We start from the raw sequence: 18,405 nt of genomic DNA, 5'->3' as shown, positions 1-18,405 counted from the left end.
ATAGTCTTTACAGCTTACCATTAAATAACTGTATCCTTAAATTACATAAACGTATTATCTTGACATACTCTAAAATTAGGCTTCATCATGAAGCCAGCCTCAGTTCTGAGCATTTAAAAAAAGATTTTTTAAGAAAGTCTCTTTCGAAACAGATCCTTTTTAGGAATCAATGATTCAAAGGTCTTAAATATCATTTGTATATTATATTTGTATTTTCTACAAATAAATAGTAGCAAAGGTTGTTGTAATAAAATTATTCTAGTGTATTGTCCTTTCTGATGCAACATGGCTTCTCAAAGAACACTGACTTTATTGTATAACATTTGCTATCAATGAGAAGGATTAGGTCACTGAGCAAAATGTAAGTGAGTGTAGACGCTGACCGTTGAAAGTGAAGCTTTAACTGAAAGAAGGATTCCAATTAAAGGCATAGACGACATACTACATAAATAAATTTGGATTAAAAGGGCAAGGAGAAGAACTTGAATCTTATCCTTATCTTTTGCCTTGTACAGCTTCGAGAATATCGTTGTGCCTCCAATTTTCGAAGTGAGAGATAAGTCTCCTGTATATTTTCATATACAAATTATAGGTACCTAAGATGGCTGCCGACAACTGACGGTTGCCTCTCCTTTTCTTTGCCTATTGATTATCCAGGTATTATATAGGTCGGTGGTCCACTCTTTGACTAAAGTCCTTTATCCAAAACATTCTTCAAATTGTCAGGGTTACCATATTGATTTTTTTTTACCTACCCATTCTACACTGGATTTTTCGATAAGAGGAAGAGAAGTAATGACGTGATTTTCTTCTATTTCCCAAGGTTTGAATAATATTTGCAGATTGGGATTCCATTCCTACTCACTATTAAAGATTTATCATAACGTCATTTTTAATCCATAAGCACCATAAATCATTTATTTTGGTCTCCATTCCATCACTAGTCATCAAACACTCATTTCTAGTGCCGACCTCCCACTTCCAGCCCTCCCTCTACAAAAAAAAAACTGCATGACGTCACTAAATATCCCTCTTCAATGCGGGAATGAAATGCCCGAGGATGAATTTTACAAGGAATAAATTTACTGGGAATTGAATTACGGGTCACGTTTTTTTTCATAAATACTTTAACAAGTTTGTATTCTTTGAAGAAAATCAAAGTAAAGTTTATAAGAAAACACAAATATTTTGCGGTAAATAAGGACCTATGAGTCGAATCCACTTTTTAAAATATTTAAATATTGAATAAATTTTTCAACTCTCGGAATTTACATATCATAATTCTAATTTTTGATATTTAAGAAAAATAATTTTTAAGATTTTCACTTATTTTACGAATTACGAAAAGCCAAATAATGTATATCTGTAATATAATTATAATTTTGAGGCAAGGCTGTTATAGAAAATATAGGTGAAAAATAGGGTTCTTCGTTCTTTACATAGTAGTTAAATTTGTTGAACGAACAACCAGCTGTTGCCTTGTATTCCACGTCCCGTTCAAGAATGATTTCATTTGTGAACTTGATGTAAACCTGTTGTGGGGTTTCATCATTGCAAACAAGCAAAGCTTTACCACAACAAGTCCCATTCTTTTTTATATTAATGTGTAGGACATCTCTTGGTTGTCCTGAGAGGACAGTAAGACCAATTATTTTCACAGTTCTATGCACTTTAAAGCCAAGGGCTGAGAAAAAAGAGTATGCACCACTGTTGATATGACTTCCATTGAATAGAGTATACTTATTTAACTTCCAAGATTGGGATTCGAATGGAACTTTGATATTTTTTGGATCTTTTTGAAAGAAAGAAGATTTATTTAAATTATTTAAAAATCCCTTCAACTTACTTTTCTCAAGAGTCTTATTAGAAGAAGTGATTTTCACAAATATACAGACAATTTCATCAGCGCTCAAGATACCAGAAGGAACAACTATGTCACACATTTCTTCCGAACTCATTTTACTAAAACATATATGATCAATAGCTCTTCCAAGTAATGATCTTATCTTAGGTCCAAGGATCCGCGGATTTTTTTCATATTTTTCCGTCAATTTGAGTTTTAATTGAGCAGTTGCCCATAGAATAGCTGCATTAAAAGCAACAATCTGAGGATAATTGAGATCTTTATTTCTCAGAACATCCAGCAGAGTCTCAAAATCAATTTTTGCAAAGGACTCAGATTCAAAAGCAGACTTTGAATCCCTTACAATAACTTCCCAGCACTTATCTCGAAAAACAGGCAAATCAAAGAATCGAGTTTGGCTCATCAAGTAGATGGCATTACTTGGTTTGACGATGCTAAGTAAATATGCACTACACCTCTTGGTTAGAAGTGGTATCATGTACTTATGAGAGCAGTACAAAAGTGCCGCAACGTTGTTCTCATTCAAGGTAATCTTGTCCAAATAAAGATATCCCAAAAGACTCTTAAAGTCTTCTGGCTCCACATCCAAGACTTCAATCTTGTTTTCTTTCTTTTCTGACTCCATAAAGCCCCCATTAAACATGGTAAAAAAGACTGGACTTCCCATGCTAAGTATCAATTTGTGTGCTGTAATTGTCTTCGTATCTGAAGGATTATAGTATATAGAATACAGTTCATAAATCACAATGATACCACATTAGATAATAAGGAAGCCATTAAATTTAATCATCATCAAAGTTTCAATTTAAAAATGAGACAAAATCAATTACTAATGAGATATCATTATAATTTTGAAAGTGGATTTATTTTCTTCTTTCCATTGGATCCCACTTCAAACGTCACATCCGACATTAATGGGTTTAAATAGATAAATTCACATTTTTCATTCAAATTTTTTTTTTCCGTTTGCCAATCTGAATTATCTGAGTCACATAATTCTTTTATTCCCGCCATGACTACTTCCGATGGATTTTCGATAAACTATGAATTATTACATTTATCACTCAATTAAAAATCCTTCCTAATAGATAAAGCCAAAGATAAGTAGAGCTTATCAAAAAAATGATTAGAAATTATATGTTATCAAATATTATAAAAAAGTGATGAATAAATAAATATTAATGCTGGAAATCGGCATGATAAAGAAAGATGTCTATGCGTCTTAGACCCAATCATTGAACAATAGTTCAATATATGAGACTTTCCTACGGTCATTCATCGTTAGGGCTGTGACAATTGGACAAAATCTTCGTGTGCATACATTTAAAAAAAATTATATGTATGTAACAGCAAAATATAAATGTTCTTATTAATTACTTAATATCTATTTCGAAAATTCAGCGAGCAAGAGGTACTATAGTTTATAGTGATTTTTCTCAGCAATTACGTCTAGGATTGAAAATCCTTGAGGATTTTCAGTATGTCCACAAGAAAAGATAAAAAATAAGATGGTAACCCTAGCAATTAGAAGAATGTTTTTACAATCAGCTGTGACAATGGAGGAAGGAGAACACGGGGGTACCTCGCTAACACAAAAACACCCTATGTATTTTTTTGTTAGCTGTCGATTCCCTCTGCTCCCTTGATACGTCATGGCTAATTCATAATGTATTCTTTTTCATAAATACTCAAATTAATAAGTTATTATATATTTATGCTCCGTTTCCAAAAGGACAGGAATACAATTTCTTGTAAATCCCTTGTTGCTTATATAGTATATATATTGGCCATTTTATTATTTATATGAAGAAATTTTGGCTATTTATTCATAGAAATAATATAATAACTAGAGCTGAGCATTGAGCGAGTGTGTGTAAAAAGCGGGAGCAAAAATGGTACTATTTATTAAAAGTTACGGTTTTGGAGGACATACATAATATGACGAATGTGTAAGGGTGATAATTTTGGTAAGAATAGAAAAGCGTGCCAGGAGAAAAGAATAAATACGCATGGCATCATTGATTAAATAATAGACATCTTCTTCTATCAATCAAGAACGTTATCATTCCCGCCTTTATTATTCAATATTAATATAATTATTAGATGGGGATAGTCGATAGAGAACTGAATAAAATGCCTAAAATGACGTCGCTTTCTGTCTGGATTTATGAAAATGGAGGCCCAGGAATTTGGAAAATACTTACCGGATGAGGATCAGATGGTTTGTCGGATATGTCGATATAAATGTGCCTTTAGTCCCCTGTCTAGAATTACACGCCAATCATTATCCTCATCTCATATCAAGAGCATGGATATTCATATAAAAAATCAAGTTTATGATGAATACATCAAGTCAAACTTTAACTCTGATCTCACAAAGATGCTTATTGCATGTATATACCCTTATCCATTGCTAATCATCTATGTTCAAAAAATTTATGGAGAAACACACAGGTAAACCTATCCCTTCCCAAGGAACCATCATTAAATTAATGGAGGATGTTGGTACTGATGTCATTTATAGAAATACATATAAAAATGTTTTTAGCCATCCACAACAAATGACGATCAAGTTATCAGTAAAAAGTATTTACTAATATCGATATGGAACTCTGAATTTTGTACTATCTCACAGTCAGTTTTCAATTTTTTTTTAAATCTAACCATAAAATATGATTCTATTTTTGCTAGACATATCAAAAATTATGATACACAACTCATTAAATGGCAAAAACAGCTGCTTAAATGGTCACAACAACGGGGTTAGTAGCTTTGGATGGTTTGAAACTAGTTTGTCTGATACTATTTTCTTCGCTTAAAGACTTGGGTATGATCATTAGGTTTTCCAATATTACATAGTCAATAAATATTACTTTTTTATCACTTAAGGGTTAGCTATGGTATATAGGCTCCAAGAAATGGTGTTCAGAAAACTCATAAAAGGCAAATACAACTGTTTAAATGGTCACAACAACGGGGGTAGTTACATTGGGTGTAGCATTATAATTAGTTATTACGTATATCCTTCATCATAATAGTATGTTGTTATATAATCATAAATAACGGGGGGGGGATCTTTTTTGATGCTCTTAATAAGGAGTAATATCGCCGGACATTACTACATAATTAGCTTTTGCTCTAAATCTTTAAGATCGCTTTATTTCTAACATTTTATTTATTTGTATATTTATTGTCTAATTTTATGATTTTGACATTTACTTTATTATTAACAATTATTTGTTGTTACTTATATGATTCCAATTGTTTAATTTTGAATATTTAACATAAATGTATGATGGTATATTTTTTAGTATGTAGATTATATTTAATTAAAGCCTTCCTTTTTAAACTTGGAACATTAAATATATTTCGAAATACTCTACTTTGTCGTTTCATTAGCTATTATTCTGAGAATAAGGTTCATAATGAATTACAATTTCATGGAGTGCGACGTTTTCAAATCTACTGTAACGGATAAAAAACGTCAAAGTCAATTAATTATACGTAGTATATCTTCATTAAACATTTTGCTAATAAATACTTTCGTTATACCCTCAAAAATCATAATATAGCAGGCAAATGATAATCACATCAGTATTTTAAACAATGATACCATATATATTTTTCCCCCCCTTCTCCTTGCACGCGTTTTTCTCTACAATATTATCAACTTTAATAATCACATCAGTATTTTAAACAGTGATACCATATGTATTTTTCCCCCCTTCTCCTTACACGCGTTTTTCTCTACAATATTATCAACTTTACCAATGTGGTATAGAAAAGATAATCTTCAATATTTCAAATTACACTAGAAGATTTAATATTGTAAAAAGTTGTCGAAATTTTCAAATTAGGGACTACCCCATTTACTTTTTGAAAATCATGAAAAAACTTCCAAATTTCTATGTTATAGATATATGAACAAATACTAATAAAAGTCGCTAATATGATATGTCATACAATGAGTAGTCAAAAACTTATGATTATCACTTAACCCGTAGCAGTAGATTACTAGTAAATTTAGACATTCCGTCTACAGCCTCTCCAGTTTTTTAATCAAGTCTGATATCGGGGGCTGGCTAAACAATACACCATCCCTAGAACACCTTCAGGACGGACTGCAGTAGGATACCTAATCCGGCAAACTCTTGCAAGGGCACCAACAGTTAATGTAATTTTTACATGTGCCCGTACTGATTGTATTTTTTATATGAAGTGTAGTAATAAATGTTGTTGTTGTTTTTTTTAAATTAATTACTAGTAAATTTATAAATTAAAGACTTATAACTTATATTTGTGATATTATGGAAGTATGGGTATAATAAAAAACGATTAATAACGAAAAATATTAATTAGAAATTTTAATAGTAGCTATACACAGAAAGTGAAACAAATTAATAATAACAAACGATCCTATCATTAACAGTTAGTATTATGCTCTGTTCATTACAGAAATAAACAGGACATTTGCATTTAGTCTATGGTGTTTCATTTTTAATAATATTTTAGACTGGGGTACCTTGAAATTTTATGCATTTGAGTATTGTCCCCTTACTAAATAAAAAGTCTGAGAAACAAGGCCTTAGAGTATTATTACCTTTATTGTATTTCTCAACCTTTCTTATCATTATACTTTAATTCTTAAAGAGAGAACTCCAAGTATTCGTGTTGAGACTCGGTCCAGCACCGATATATATTTTTTTTTTGGTTCTGTCTTAAGTGATATTTCTCGACCGATTTATCGGTCCAGGCCGCGGTCTCAGACGGTGGACCGATTTTTGTCGATCTTGCTTTGCATACCGATTTTGATTCAGTCTCAACTTATGGACCGTTTTTTTTTCGGTCTCAATTTATGGGCCGCCTTTTTTCTGTCTCATATATTATGCGAGACAATTTTTTTTTCAACATCAACTGTCATTAATTTTTTCACAAAAATCTCAAAAGTACGCGATAAGTTATAAAATAAACACTCTACACATATATGTAATGTTCCGCGAACACCACTTACAGACGGAAGCAACGGACCGGAGTAAAGTTAATAAGAACACCTTTGGATTGGGGGTACTATCATACACTAAAACATATATTCTGTAAGGGATTACATTTAAAAGGACGTACATACATTTGAGTATTAAAATATACAAATTCGTAAAACACAAGGTACCTACCTATCTATTTAAAACAAATCCCTACGTCATGATTTAAAACTAAATAAAAGACAATACATAACAATATAAGAGACGGCGGGGTCAAAATTAATCCGAACAATCTCTGTTTAAACTTCTTATAACGTCATTGTACTTGAAAAACATATGACGTCATGTTATAAACAATTTATCTGTATAATCGGTCTAGACCAATTTTTTTGGGACCGAACTAAACTGAATATTTCCTTTGGACCGATCAAGACCAAACCTTTACTTTAAACCGAATTTTTATATGAGACCGGTCCGGACTGATCTTGTTGGACTGAAATAATTTGGTCCAACAAAAAAATATACGGTCTCAGACCGGCCTAGGATATTCAGACCGAACCCCAACACTGCTAGTTATACAGTATTCACTAGCGCGTTACAGAATATTATTTACTTCCTTAGCAGTGAATATCCTTTCCTAAATAGATTTAATTATATTCCAAACCTGAATGAACATACCTGGTTGCTCTTAAAAGATAGACTGTAATCTTGAGGAATTTTGGCAGAGTTATTATTATAGGTCCTTGTTGGACTCAGAGTAGAATGGAGAATTGACATCGAAGTAATTCTTGCAAATAAACTTTTCTTACGTCGTTATCTTTATTGTATTACGCAAAATTCCTCCAAAAAGAAATTGAATTTGAGAATTTCTTCCCCCCCCTTATACTCTGGGATATAAGAGATCTCTTGAAGTGTTGAAAACACCTAGCTTATGCTTGGCTCGACTCCACAAAGACTGAATAGTCAAATGACAGTAGTTCCGGATTCGACGTACAATGCGATGAGTGGCAATAGAGTAGCCACTGTTCGGTCTTCAACCTCAACCATGGAACAATCCCCACGGTCTCTATCACCCCCCAAAAAAAAAAAAAAAATCCCCTACTTGGTGCCTATCTCTATGATACTTCGTCTTTTCGAACTAGGACTCGTCGATCTCAACAACACACCCAGGCCCACCTAATTTACAGGATGGTTTTCAAAATATTTTTTACAAATTTCACGCAAAAAATTATACCAATCTACAAATGTACGTTTAGAAAGGCGGATTTGGTCTGCAGTACCAGAAACCGTTGATAATTTCGAACAATGATAGATGAGCATAATAGAATGTTTAAAAGAAATATGACTTTTTCCAAAAAAAGTTTATTTTTTAATTAAATATATTTTCCTGCAAGATGGCCGAGAACACTTATACCAGGGATGACAGCAGGCAATACTTCCTTACAGTTCCTGCCACACGAACAAATCACAAACGATGGAAGGAGTCCTCAAGCTTGAAGCCCCCCAATCGCAGCTTCTTCTGATGCAAGAGCATTGAAGATATCTGCACGCATGTTTCCTCTGCTAAATTCACGAATAGAATGAGACTATGGGAAATTATGAGTATAGTGATGACCGTTGGTGTACATTGAACGATCCAGATTATCATGTTAAAAAGTGGTGAGTGTAGATTTTAGTAAACGTACCCTTTGATAGTAATATTTGAATAAAAGTGTAGCTAATAATTATACATATTGACTTATTTGGCTAACAACTAAATTATTTCGGGCCTTTTTTCTGTTTCTTTCTGGAGGAAAGGTTGCGCGATATTATAATACACATACACTCCTCTTTCACGCCATGAGGAAGTAATTGCTTTATTCTGGGTCAGACGCCGAACATGCAGTCTCGCAGTTGCTTCTCTGAGCATCAAGGAAACCTCCTTATATCCCGAAATATACCGCGGCTCTCAGGTTGTACAGTTGAAGTATAATATATAATACCTTTCAAGATTATTAATTAATTGTTGTTAAGTGATTTAAAGCTAAAGGGGAAAAAATTAATAGGTTGATATTTTACTACCAAAGTTACATATTTACCTCTAAATACTTGAAATGATTTATATATAAATATACCTAAATATTTGGTTGGGAAAAAGTAATTTCGTATGTCTTTTTTACACCCTTTTTTTAACTCAGTATATCTTGTTCAATTATGCTCAGATAGAAAATATTCGTCATTTTCTGAATAATTTTTTCAATTTTTTTCTCCTTTCTTCATCAAACATTAATTTTCAATTTTAAGAACAAATGTGACAAAACAATACAATTTGGGCATTAAATTATAAACTTCCGTAATTCTCTAGTATTTTTAATTTCTAGAACATTTGCAAAAATGAACCAGTTACCGAGGGTTATTTTTTCGACAACATTATTATGTGTAACAGGATTAAAACAAGTTAATAGATGCTTCATATTCAAATTAGTTGATCAGTATTTACTTACTGTGAATAATTAAATATTAGTGTTTTAATCCCCTTAACATATAAATTATGTAATTATATAGACTCTTATGTAATTAATTTTTCCCTCGGAATATTATTGTAATCTATATTCACGCAACCTAACCACCTTATTATATTTAATTTTTTTTTAATAAATATTATGAACTTAATTGACCTTAAATCAATCAAAATCGACCTTTTTTAAAGCTAATTTTTTTTAAAATTGAAATATAAGGTCTATTCTATCAGTATATAAAGCATTTGAAGAAAAAATAAAAAAGATATTAGCATCTAAGTTAGGTCCTTCATTTTACTGGATTTTTTGGTGGTTATATACATTTTTTATTAAATATAATCAAGATAACGTAATAAATAATTGCTTTTTTAAATACTTAAATGCGTTTACCAATTTTTTATTTATTTTGATTTTCATATATGGGTCAATATATTCACGTCAAGTGTACATACTTTTTTTGCAATTTAAGGCATCATCATCTCCGATTTTGATGATTCTTAGTGAACTGGCTTTTCTATATAAAATAAGAGAGTGTGTGAAATATTAAGGTTCTGTGACTCACCTGGGCCATTCTAGGGCCGCTCGAAGTTGTGTCTTAATGTCTTGAATAATTTATTCGAATATGCAACGGACAATATGATATATTTTTGCACAGAAGAAGATTATGAAAAATGAAAAAACTATTTCAAAAGAAAAGTTTGGTTTTGCAAAAACCATTTATGGTACACAAAAACTTCATTCATTTATTCCCGAATTAGACAGATCACAAAGAGTTCGCTTGTATAGTGAATCAGAGGAGTCAAAAGTTGAATCTGTTATATAATTTAAGTTTAAAATGAAAATGATTTACTCAATCATATTGTTATTTTATAAAATATAAATTTTTTCAATTATATTATACTTAAATAAGAATCCTATTTTATTTTATTAACCAACACAAAATATGTATATTATATATAATACGAGTTTAAATATAGAACAATCATACCAAAATGCTACAAAAGCGGCTCTATATACTCTAAATAATGCTCTTGTTGGAAGTGATCCCATTAATATCCCACTCTGAATTTTGGGTATGTTTGAAAACATATACTGATACATATTTTACGAAAATTGAAACAAAATCAGGTTTGCTGCTTGGCAAGGGTGCTATTTTGAAGGCTGCACCCGAGTCCCAAACTTTTATTTTTGATTAAAATAAGATTATGATTGAGTATAAGTTAAAATTTGTGTTCTTGAGCATCTTTTGACGTAATTTGTCTTAAAATCGAGTCACTATGAGCGAAATTATGGCCTTCTAAACAACACAGGTCCAACGCATCAGGCCCAATTTGTGGCGGCCCTAGAACTGCCCAGATAATTCACTTAACCATAATATTTCACATACTCTCTTATTTCATTTAGAAAAGCCAGCTCACCAAAAATCATCAAAATCGGTGATGGTCATGCCGTGAGGGTGTGTACACTTGACGTGTTATATCGTTTTCATGGAGAAAGATGGCACTGAATCTTAGTTACACCCTAAAAACTTAATTTAAAAAAAAGGCTTTAAGGGCCTAACCTTCATGGATTGAAAGTTTTAATGGTCATATTCAAGTTCTATGGCTTAAATAACATTGATGAATGTGGGTTTTATTCTGCGGGCGTTCCAAGAATTTCGTTACATAGTGCAATAATTCAATTTATATAATATGCAGGCGCAAAATTATAATGTTCTCCGCGCCTAAGGGGTCTAAACAAATAACTTTAACAATTGCCAATATGATTTCACACTGCCTATTGGCCCGAGCAACGCCATATAACCCTTGCAAGAATACATGTTACAGCCAATCTGCAAAATACTCGGGCAATCTATAAAATTTCCAATAGAGTGGTCATTTTAAGTTTCAGGATGAATGCAGCAACAAGCATTGATCTAGTAAAAATTTATTTTTAGAATCGTTCTTCCTATATAATAATATTCGAATTACACGGTTGTATTTTTCATATAAATTTTATTAGTTTCTTCAGAAAACAAAAAAACTTGTTTAAAAATATTTTTCAACATCAAATGTAATAAAATTTATAATTTCAAAATGTTTTCAACATACCTAATAATACCTAATTTTTGACATAAATATTTTTACTTAATATATCCTAAAAATAAACACATTCACCAAATGAACTACTTATTTGTTTGCAATTGCACCACCTGTCCATTTACATCCGTATGTATAACTTCCTTCTCTCTGGGAACTTGATCAGCACTGAGGAATTACTCCTTTCAAGGCTCAAACTGGTTTCTTAAATTGAGCTGTTTTAAGACATCATTTTTGGTCCTTAGTCTATAATATCCGTTTTCTGCTAAATAGATCACAATACCCAAGAGAAAGTGGAGATATCAAGGAAATAATTTATCCTGTTTTTCGACAAGAGCTTCGTATACCACTCACTCGTGAGGCCAAGGACGGTGTTCTACGGCAATGCAAAAAAAAATGGGCACAAAACGATACATTTTGAACAAAATATTAATAACATAACTTATCAAAAAAGTATATGTAATTTGCAGAACATTTTATTACACAATTTTTGCAATATTTGTATAAATGAACCAATTATAGAGGGTCTTTTTAAAGAAGATTCAACTTATCTAGCTGCAAAGAGTAAAAAATTGTTCTTAAGTTTCTTATAAGAGTTGGTTCTCTGCATTGCGGTTAGTTCTTCAAGATAGGGAGATATGATATCATTCCAAGCGTTCTTCAAAATATTCCTCTACCTCGCTGGACAGGTACTGTTACCTCTTTAATTTATGGGGATACATCCCAAGGTCATCTCAGTATTGTTCCATCAATGTTGAAATCCTTGGCCATCTTGGTGAGGTTCCTCCTGGGATTTCTAACAAAACTTGGCTTGGCGATGTTTTTCCACAGTCGATACTTGGAACTTAGACTTTGACACAATGTCCTACCTCAGTCTCCTTAAACTGCCGTAAGGAGAGTTGCATCATCGTTTTTGCTTGTTCTTCTTGCTTGTGATAAGGTCCTCTCTGTTGCACTTAGCTGTCTTGAGGAGATTGTCAATGTGAGCCCTTTACATATGTCCAATCATCTTCATTTTCCGCCATGGCAACGCCGGAAGGTTCAAAAGTGTGGCCTTTAAGGCCACATATCTCTAATAGATGCTTCTCCGTGGTTATATCACACTAAATGTAAGCCCTTAAGTCCGACCTTTATTGGTTGGGCATACATTGATTGGTTGAAGTTTGCCCAATACCAGAGTGAAAGCGGAGATTCTTGGTATCCTGAACGAACCACTGTCCATCAGCCAGCTTACTTGTCTTGTTGTCACGTGGCCACATCATAAAAATGTCTTGAATGTCTCCATTTGCTCTCTCATATAATTCCTAAGATTGTTAGTGATGGGGATTTCGATGCACAAGTTCACTTGCACAATCTATTGGCCTAGGTCTATTATAGACTATAAGAAGGGGTCTTAAATGCTCGGGGAAGCGGTGCCGTGGCTAATGACCTACCTTTTCGACCAGCTTCTACCACTTACACAACCCATGAGCTGGGATATATTATAGGATATTGAAAGGGGTTCTTGATGCTCAAGGAAGCGGTGGGAAGAATACACCTTTTGGACCAGGGGTTCGCTTTCACAACTCGTATCCTATCATATTAGAAAGGTCCATGATACTCAGGATAGGTGCGGTGATAAATTTTAATCCTTCTTGTGGATCAGAGGTTCACTTTCGTTAGCCGGGGTAGGGTGTATTATAATATATTCGAAGGGGTACTTGATACTCAGGATAGTGATAGGTTTTGATCCACCTTAGGAACCAACTGTCCACCTGTTGGCCGAGGTATATTTTGCAAAATGAAATGGAGTCTCTTGTGACAATTTCTTATCACACTATAGTTTGATTGTCTGAATACAATATAAATTTTAATGAAAAAGCAGTAGATCAGGGATGTCTAACGCTTTAATATAATGAGCCGCATTAACACTTGAAATATTTTAATGGCCCGTAGAACCTATTAAATTAAATTTCTTGAAAAATGGCTATATAAAACAAAACTATTAAATACAAATTTATTTTAATTTTTGACCAAATATAAAAAAAACCCTAATCTAATTTTTCAAGGCCAAACTTATTGAAGAAGCTAATCCGGCGACTCTGTTAGACTCTCAGAAAAATGCAAGACATCATCAAATATTTTCAAAGTTTGTACGTATTATGAGAGTTCCACAAGTTTTGATGATATTTCGACAATATTGCAAAAAAATACAGCTTGAAGTAAGAATGAAAGTGGGCCACACTTAAACATTAGGCGGACTGCAATGTAGCTTGCGATCCACAGATTGCACAGCCCTGCACTAGATTATCAAATAGATTAAAATAAAATTGTATATTAATCATATCCATAATGATCAAAATTGCTTGTAATTAATTGTTTAATAATCAAATTACCTACAATCATTTCACCTGACAATGTAAATGAAGTTTAAATTACCATTAACCGCTCTATTAGAAATTTTATAGATTGTCCGGGCATTTTGCACATTGTCCGTAGCATTTAGATTAGTACAGGGAAAATATTATAATTATATTTAATTTATTATGTATTTTTAAATCAATTTAAGACAAAGATAGACAATGAATCTTCCTATAGAGGAAGATGTTAACACACCAAGACTTATTAAAGAAACTAAAATTTGTTTGGATAATTCCAAATTTGTTCCAAACTAGGACTGTCCCTAAAAAAATTATGATAACACTATTACGAGATTATTCACTACAACCTACCCTTTTATATATAGCTTGTAACCCAAATTTCTTTTGTATGAATGAATGCTGAATCCTAAAAAAATTAATTAAACTAAACGCTCACAAGCCTCCCAAAATCTAATTCGAGATACTTTATAGTTTTTTCCATTATTTTATACTTAATTAGGAATATGAAATCATTTTTTGTCAAGCAAACTCATATTTGAAAAAAAATGAATTTCTTTGTTTATGATAAAAACCCCGACGATGACAAATGAATTGAAACATTTAGTTGAAAGTAAAGTAGACTGAATAAACTTGAATGGATTCAACCATAATTAATGTCTGTAGGACATTGAATGGTTTTCATAACTCCCTTTATATTTCTTTTATTTCAATTAATTCATACGTAGTAATAAAATTAGGAAGAAAAACATAGTATTATAATGTGTTTAAATGGATAAAGTCCAGGAATTCTAATTATTGATAAAAAAAATTTAAGAATTTATGGAAAAACATTATAATCATTAGATTAGGTTATTTATGGAATAACGGTGAACTGACTAGAGGGACATGAAATCGTGAATCATGGTTGGTTTAAATATTTTATAAATGGTTCACTGGAGTGGATTATAAAAATAACAGATGCGATTATTAATTATCATTTCCTAAGAAAAACTTCATTAAATAATTTGACGTGTATTCTCTATATACACAGATTATCTAACTTCATTCAATTTAGACGTAATCATTTTGCTCACATCGTCAATAAAGTCATTTTTTAGTTCGGAGAATAAAATGGTAGAAAATATTTCGACTCTTTTAATATTCGACATGGTTCCAACTAAAATGTACTGAATGGTTGACTTTGAGAGGGAGTCAATCCCTAGCCCTCGAACAGGATAGTCTACGACTAGACTACCCTTGTAAATATCAATGATATCATTGCCTCCATGATAGCAACGCCGAATAATTTCTCTTGAAACCTCGATGCTAAAATCTTCCATTAAATACTTATCACTCACCATGAGTAGCTCAAGGAGAACCTCCACTCTCATGTTTTCCTTAAACTGTGGGCATTTCCAATCACAGCCATACAATCGATGAATCAAGCATTCCAATGCGTGCTTGGAAGTAAGGGGAAGTTTTATTTTCTCTTTCCCACTTTCAACAAAAGCACCAACAAGCATCGCCTCAAATACTTGACTACTTGATGTTAAAACAGAGCGATCGGCGTGAACTTCCGATCCATCATCAAGAACAAAAATAACACCAACACCTGGTTTAAACTTACAAATATTCTTTAGATTTCGTCGCATTTTTGCCATGGTCAAGTTTGGATTGATGACGCCCAAGTGGCTTGCTAAAACGTTGAGGCTCATAACGGAATGGGAAAAAAAATCATTTGATAAGGAGTCACTACATGTTTCTAATACGTCAAATATGATTTCGAGTCCTTCATGATTAATAAGGATGTTTCTAAGTAATTTACGAGGTCGAGCAACAAAAGGTGTCGATATGGCAATTGATCTCTTTTCATGCACACTTCCTCTCAATAGATGATGGCACATTTCACCTTCTGCATAACCCGTTTCAGCTAGGAGGGATACGTTGGTAGAAAAAGAATTTAAAAATCCTTTAATTTTGTTGCAACGGATGCAGGGAGAGTCTTCCAGAGTACAAAAAGAATCAAAGGCCCTTCTAAGATAAGGTAGCTGCCGTTGGTAAACGAAAGACATAAAAGCATATAAATTTCTGCAAACATAAATAGGTAAGTGTTAGTATATGAAAACTAATCTAGGTACTTAAGTACCTTGAGAAACAAACTTATTACCTAGAAAGCCTCAGCAATATTCTGGCAACACGAGATTCACCTGGATCTTCAGGCATTGTGAAAAGATGTCGGAGTAATGTTGTTGTTGTTTCCAAGGAAACAATATTATCATGAGGTTTTTCTGCTTGACTCAAGCGTGATAAAATTTGAAAGATAAATTGATTCTGAGAACTATACTTATCCTCCTTGTTTGGAAAAGAAAATGAGGAATCCTCAGGCGTGGTAGAAAATTTTATGGGTGAGGTTGGTAAGTCAAATATACTTTGAACTTTAGGTATGTTCAAAGCTAGAGAAGATGAAAAGGATGTTCTCCTTTTCTTCGGAGGTGGTGGACTAGCTGAAGAGGTCGAGGGAACAGGATCCTCAGATATACCATCTTCATCATTTTCCTCTTCAGTTTCCGAAAATGTTTCTATTGGAGAATACACTTTGGTGGGTTGTTCAGGAGAAGAAATCACAATGGGCATAGTAGCTGGATTTGAATCTTCATCTTCAGTATCTGAAATGGGACCATAAGATGAATATTTTGGAGTGGAATAAGAGACTTCCATGGGATCATGCAAAGGGGAATATCCAGAGCATGAACTTTCTGGAGAATAACCACCGCGCGAGGAAGGGGTTGACCATGGAGAACTTTAAAAAATAATGACACATGCATACTTAGCACTGAATACGAAAAACTATTTAAAATACTCTTACCGATCTGGGGATTGACAAAGACTTCCAGGAATGGAATCTTCTAAATCAATAACATTGTCCCTCACTTTTAAAAAACGTTGAAATTCTTTTTGAACTTCCTGATAGGAAGGACTATCAACTCTAAAGGTAATATTGGATCGTTTATTCGAAAATTTTGCGGGTTCTTCACCCCCCATATTAGTATTTGAAACTAGATTATTATAAATTCTTGAAGCATTAACATCTAACTCTTGTTCATTTCCATCTTCTTCAGATTCATTTTCTATTTCCGTTTTATTTTTAGGGATCTCAGTCCCTGAAGTTTCCATTTCTATTGTTTCATGAATGGATAGCGACAAAGGGTCTGAATCAAATTTTTCAATCTCAGACTTACTTATCTCTGCCTCGCACGAATGTTTAAAAGATGTTACAGCTTCATCCTTGTTTAGAAGTTTTAACAATGTGGGGATCAACCCCTTATCTTGGAGAATATTTAAGCTAAGGGTATCATAGTTAAATTGAAGTAAGGACTGCAGAATTCTATTATGTAAATTACATTTATCATCCATTCTCAAAACTTCAACGAAAAAGGCCAAACCACCACTGTCCCGTAATTTCCTTCTGTTCACAGATTCACGACAAAATAAACACAAAGCTATAACTCCTTGGTAGAATACTGTAGTATTTTTAGACTCTGGAATGCGATCTACTAAAACAGAGATAGTTCCAGCATTTCCTAAATTGGGTCTTACACTCTCAACATGAGATAAATTAATCAAACAAGATAAAGCTGACTCAGAAATTTTTGGATCCTTGCTTCTAACTAATTCCGCTAATCGTCGAAACCCTCTTCCAGAATCGCTTTGAACCTGTGTGGCAGTAGAGAGATCTCCACCATGAGTGAAATGAGCCAAGCATCGCGTTACAGCTCTTAAAAGTTCTTTGTCTTTAGTGTCAAGCAGTGCACTTACGGATACAATACCCTGTCCCTGAACGATTTTCTGCTTATATTTACTTCTTGATGATCCAAGTATCCTTATAGCTCTTACTATAACTTGTTTGGTTCGAGGGCAGCTTACATCTGATAAAGTCTTTAGTAGAAGAGGTAAAACTCCTTCATCGAACATAACGTCGACATTTTTAGGATTCATGCCCATATTGGCCAAAGCTCTACAGGCTCGAGATAAAATACTTTCTTCTCCAATCGTTCCAATAATACCAAGGACGATGCGTATTCCCTTACAACTACGAATCTATGAAATAAAATATAAACATAATTATGACAAATAAAACAATAGTCAAATTCATCGTAGACTTTGTTTGACATAATAAATGTTTAATACCTGATTTCGAGGCGTTTCCTGGAGCAAAAGAGTAGCTAAAATACTTAAAGAAAGGTCTACAATCTTTGAATTGGGTCTAGATAGGAGTGACACTAATTGAGATACGATATTGGACTTAATAAGGAGCTCCAAGAGTTTTTTGTTGGGTGGTACGATGCTCACCCGGCTCTTTATCGAGACTAATGCCCCCACAATTTCAACGGAGGAAGATTTAAGATCCAACTCCATGGCTTTTAATAAAGGATGGTTACTAAGTTCAAATACATTCAATCAAAAAAAAAAAAAAAAAAAAAAAAAGAGTTATATAATTTTATTTATATTACAATTTTAATATTTTCATAAAACGAAGGAATATTATTTATTAATTGTACAAAATATATGTATGTGTACATAAACAGCTGATGCTATGAGTTTACTTATGACGTCATTTGTCCAACCCATCGGAGATATTAATATTAT

The 18,405-nt window shown here is 32.8% G+C and overlaps 2 protein-coding genes and 1 long non-coding RNA gene across 4 annotated transcripts; 1 reads left to right on the top strand and 2 right to left on the bottom strand.

Moving 5' to 3' along the window:
• Positions 1-1,095: 1,095 nt before the first annotated feature.
• Positions 1,096-2,929, bottom strand: LOC121114605 (BTB/POZ domain-containing protein 6-B). 2 transcript variants are annotated; one of them, XM_040708620.2, is made up of 3 exons: positions 2,712-2,929; positions 1,847-2,565; positions 1,096-1,792 (listed from the first exon to the last, which is right to left on the bottom strand). In XM_040708620.2, exons 1-3 carry the CDS (start codon positions 2,876-2,878, stop codon positions 1,332-1,334), a joined length of 1,347 nt encoding a protein of 448 aa, XP_040564554.1. In that variant the 5' UTR covers positions 2,879-2,929; the 3' UTR covers positions 1,096-1,331. The 2 variants fall into 2 exon arrangements, with proteins under 2 accessions (XP_040564554.1, XP_040564556.1); XM_040708622.2 differs by having other exon boundaries at positions 1,847-2,569; positions 2,695-2,853.
• A 978-nt stretch (positions 2,930-3,907) lies between these two features.
• On the top strand, positions 3,908-4,916 carry LOC139904850 (uncharacterized). Its single transcript, XR_011779098.1, has 3 exons — positions 3,908-4,498; positions 4,556-4,691; positions 4,754-4,916. It is a non-coding gene; the product is annotated as an uncharacterized lncRNA (long non-coding RNA).
• A 9,548-nt stretch (positions 4,917-14,464) lies between these two features.
• On the bottom strand, positions 14,465-18,405 carry LOC121114604 (uncharacterized). Its single transcript, XM_040708618.2, has 4 exons — positions 17,947-18,405; positions 16,625-17,856; positions 15,926-16,558; positions 14,465-15,846 (listed from the first exon to the last, which is right to left on the bottom strand). Exons 1-4 carry the CDS (start codon positions 18,172-18,174, stop codon positions 14,811-14,813), a joined length of 3,129 nt encoding a protein of 1,042 aa, XP_040564552.1. The 5' UTR covers positions 18,175-18,405; the 3' UTR covers positions 14,465-14,810.

This window comes from Lepeophtheirus salmonis, chromosome 3 (genome assembly GCF_016086655.4).
Source record: "Lepeophtheirus salmonis chromosome 3, UVic_Lsal_1.4, whole genome shotgun sequence".
In the NCBI taxonomy this organism is placed as follows: domain Eukaryota; kingdom Metazoa; phylum Arthropoda; class Copepoda; order Siphonostomatoida; family Caligidae; genus Lepeophtheirus; species Lepeophtheirus salmonis.
The sequence above is the reverse complement of the archived record's forward strand: the minus strand, read 5'-3'. Positions and strand labels throughout refer to the sequence as shown.

What these genes read in the sequence shown, in the direction of transcription:
- LOC121114605 (XM_040708620.2), bottom strand. Translation starts at nt 2,878, where the DNA reads ATGGCGGGAATAAAAGAATTATGTGACTCAGATAATTCAGATTGGCAA. An exon ending in ATAAATCCACTTTCAAAATT is followed by an intron (nt 2,566 to 2,711) that starts ATAATGATATCT and finishes TCCTTCAGATAC; the next exon opens with GAAGACAATTACAGCACACA. An exon ending in TAATAAGACTCTTGAGAAAA is followed by an intron (nt 1,793 to 1,846) that starts GTAAGTTGAAGG and finishes TCTTTCAAAAAG; the next exon opens with ATCCAAAAAATATCAAAGTT.
- LOC121114604 (XM_040708618.2), bottom strand. Translation starts at nt 18,174, where the DNA reads ATGGAGTTGGATCTTAAATCTTCCTCCGTTGAAATTGTGGGGGCATTA. An exon ending in AGGAAACGCCTCGAAATCAG is followed by an intron (nt 17,857 to 17,946) that starts GTATTAAACATT and finishes TTTATTTCATAG; the next exon opens with ATTCGTAGTTGTAAGGGAAT. An exon ending in ATATTGCTGAGGCTTTCTAG is followed by an intron (nt 15,847 to 15,925) that starts GTAATAAGTTTG and finishes TTATGTTTGCAG; the next exon opens with AAATTTATATGCTTTTATGT.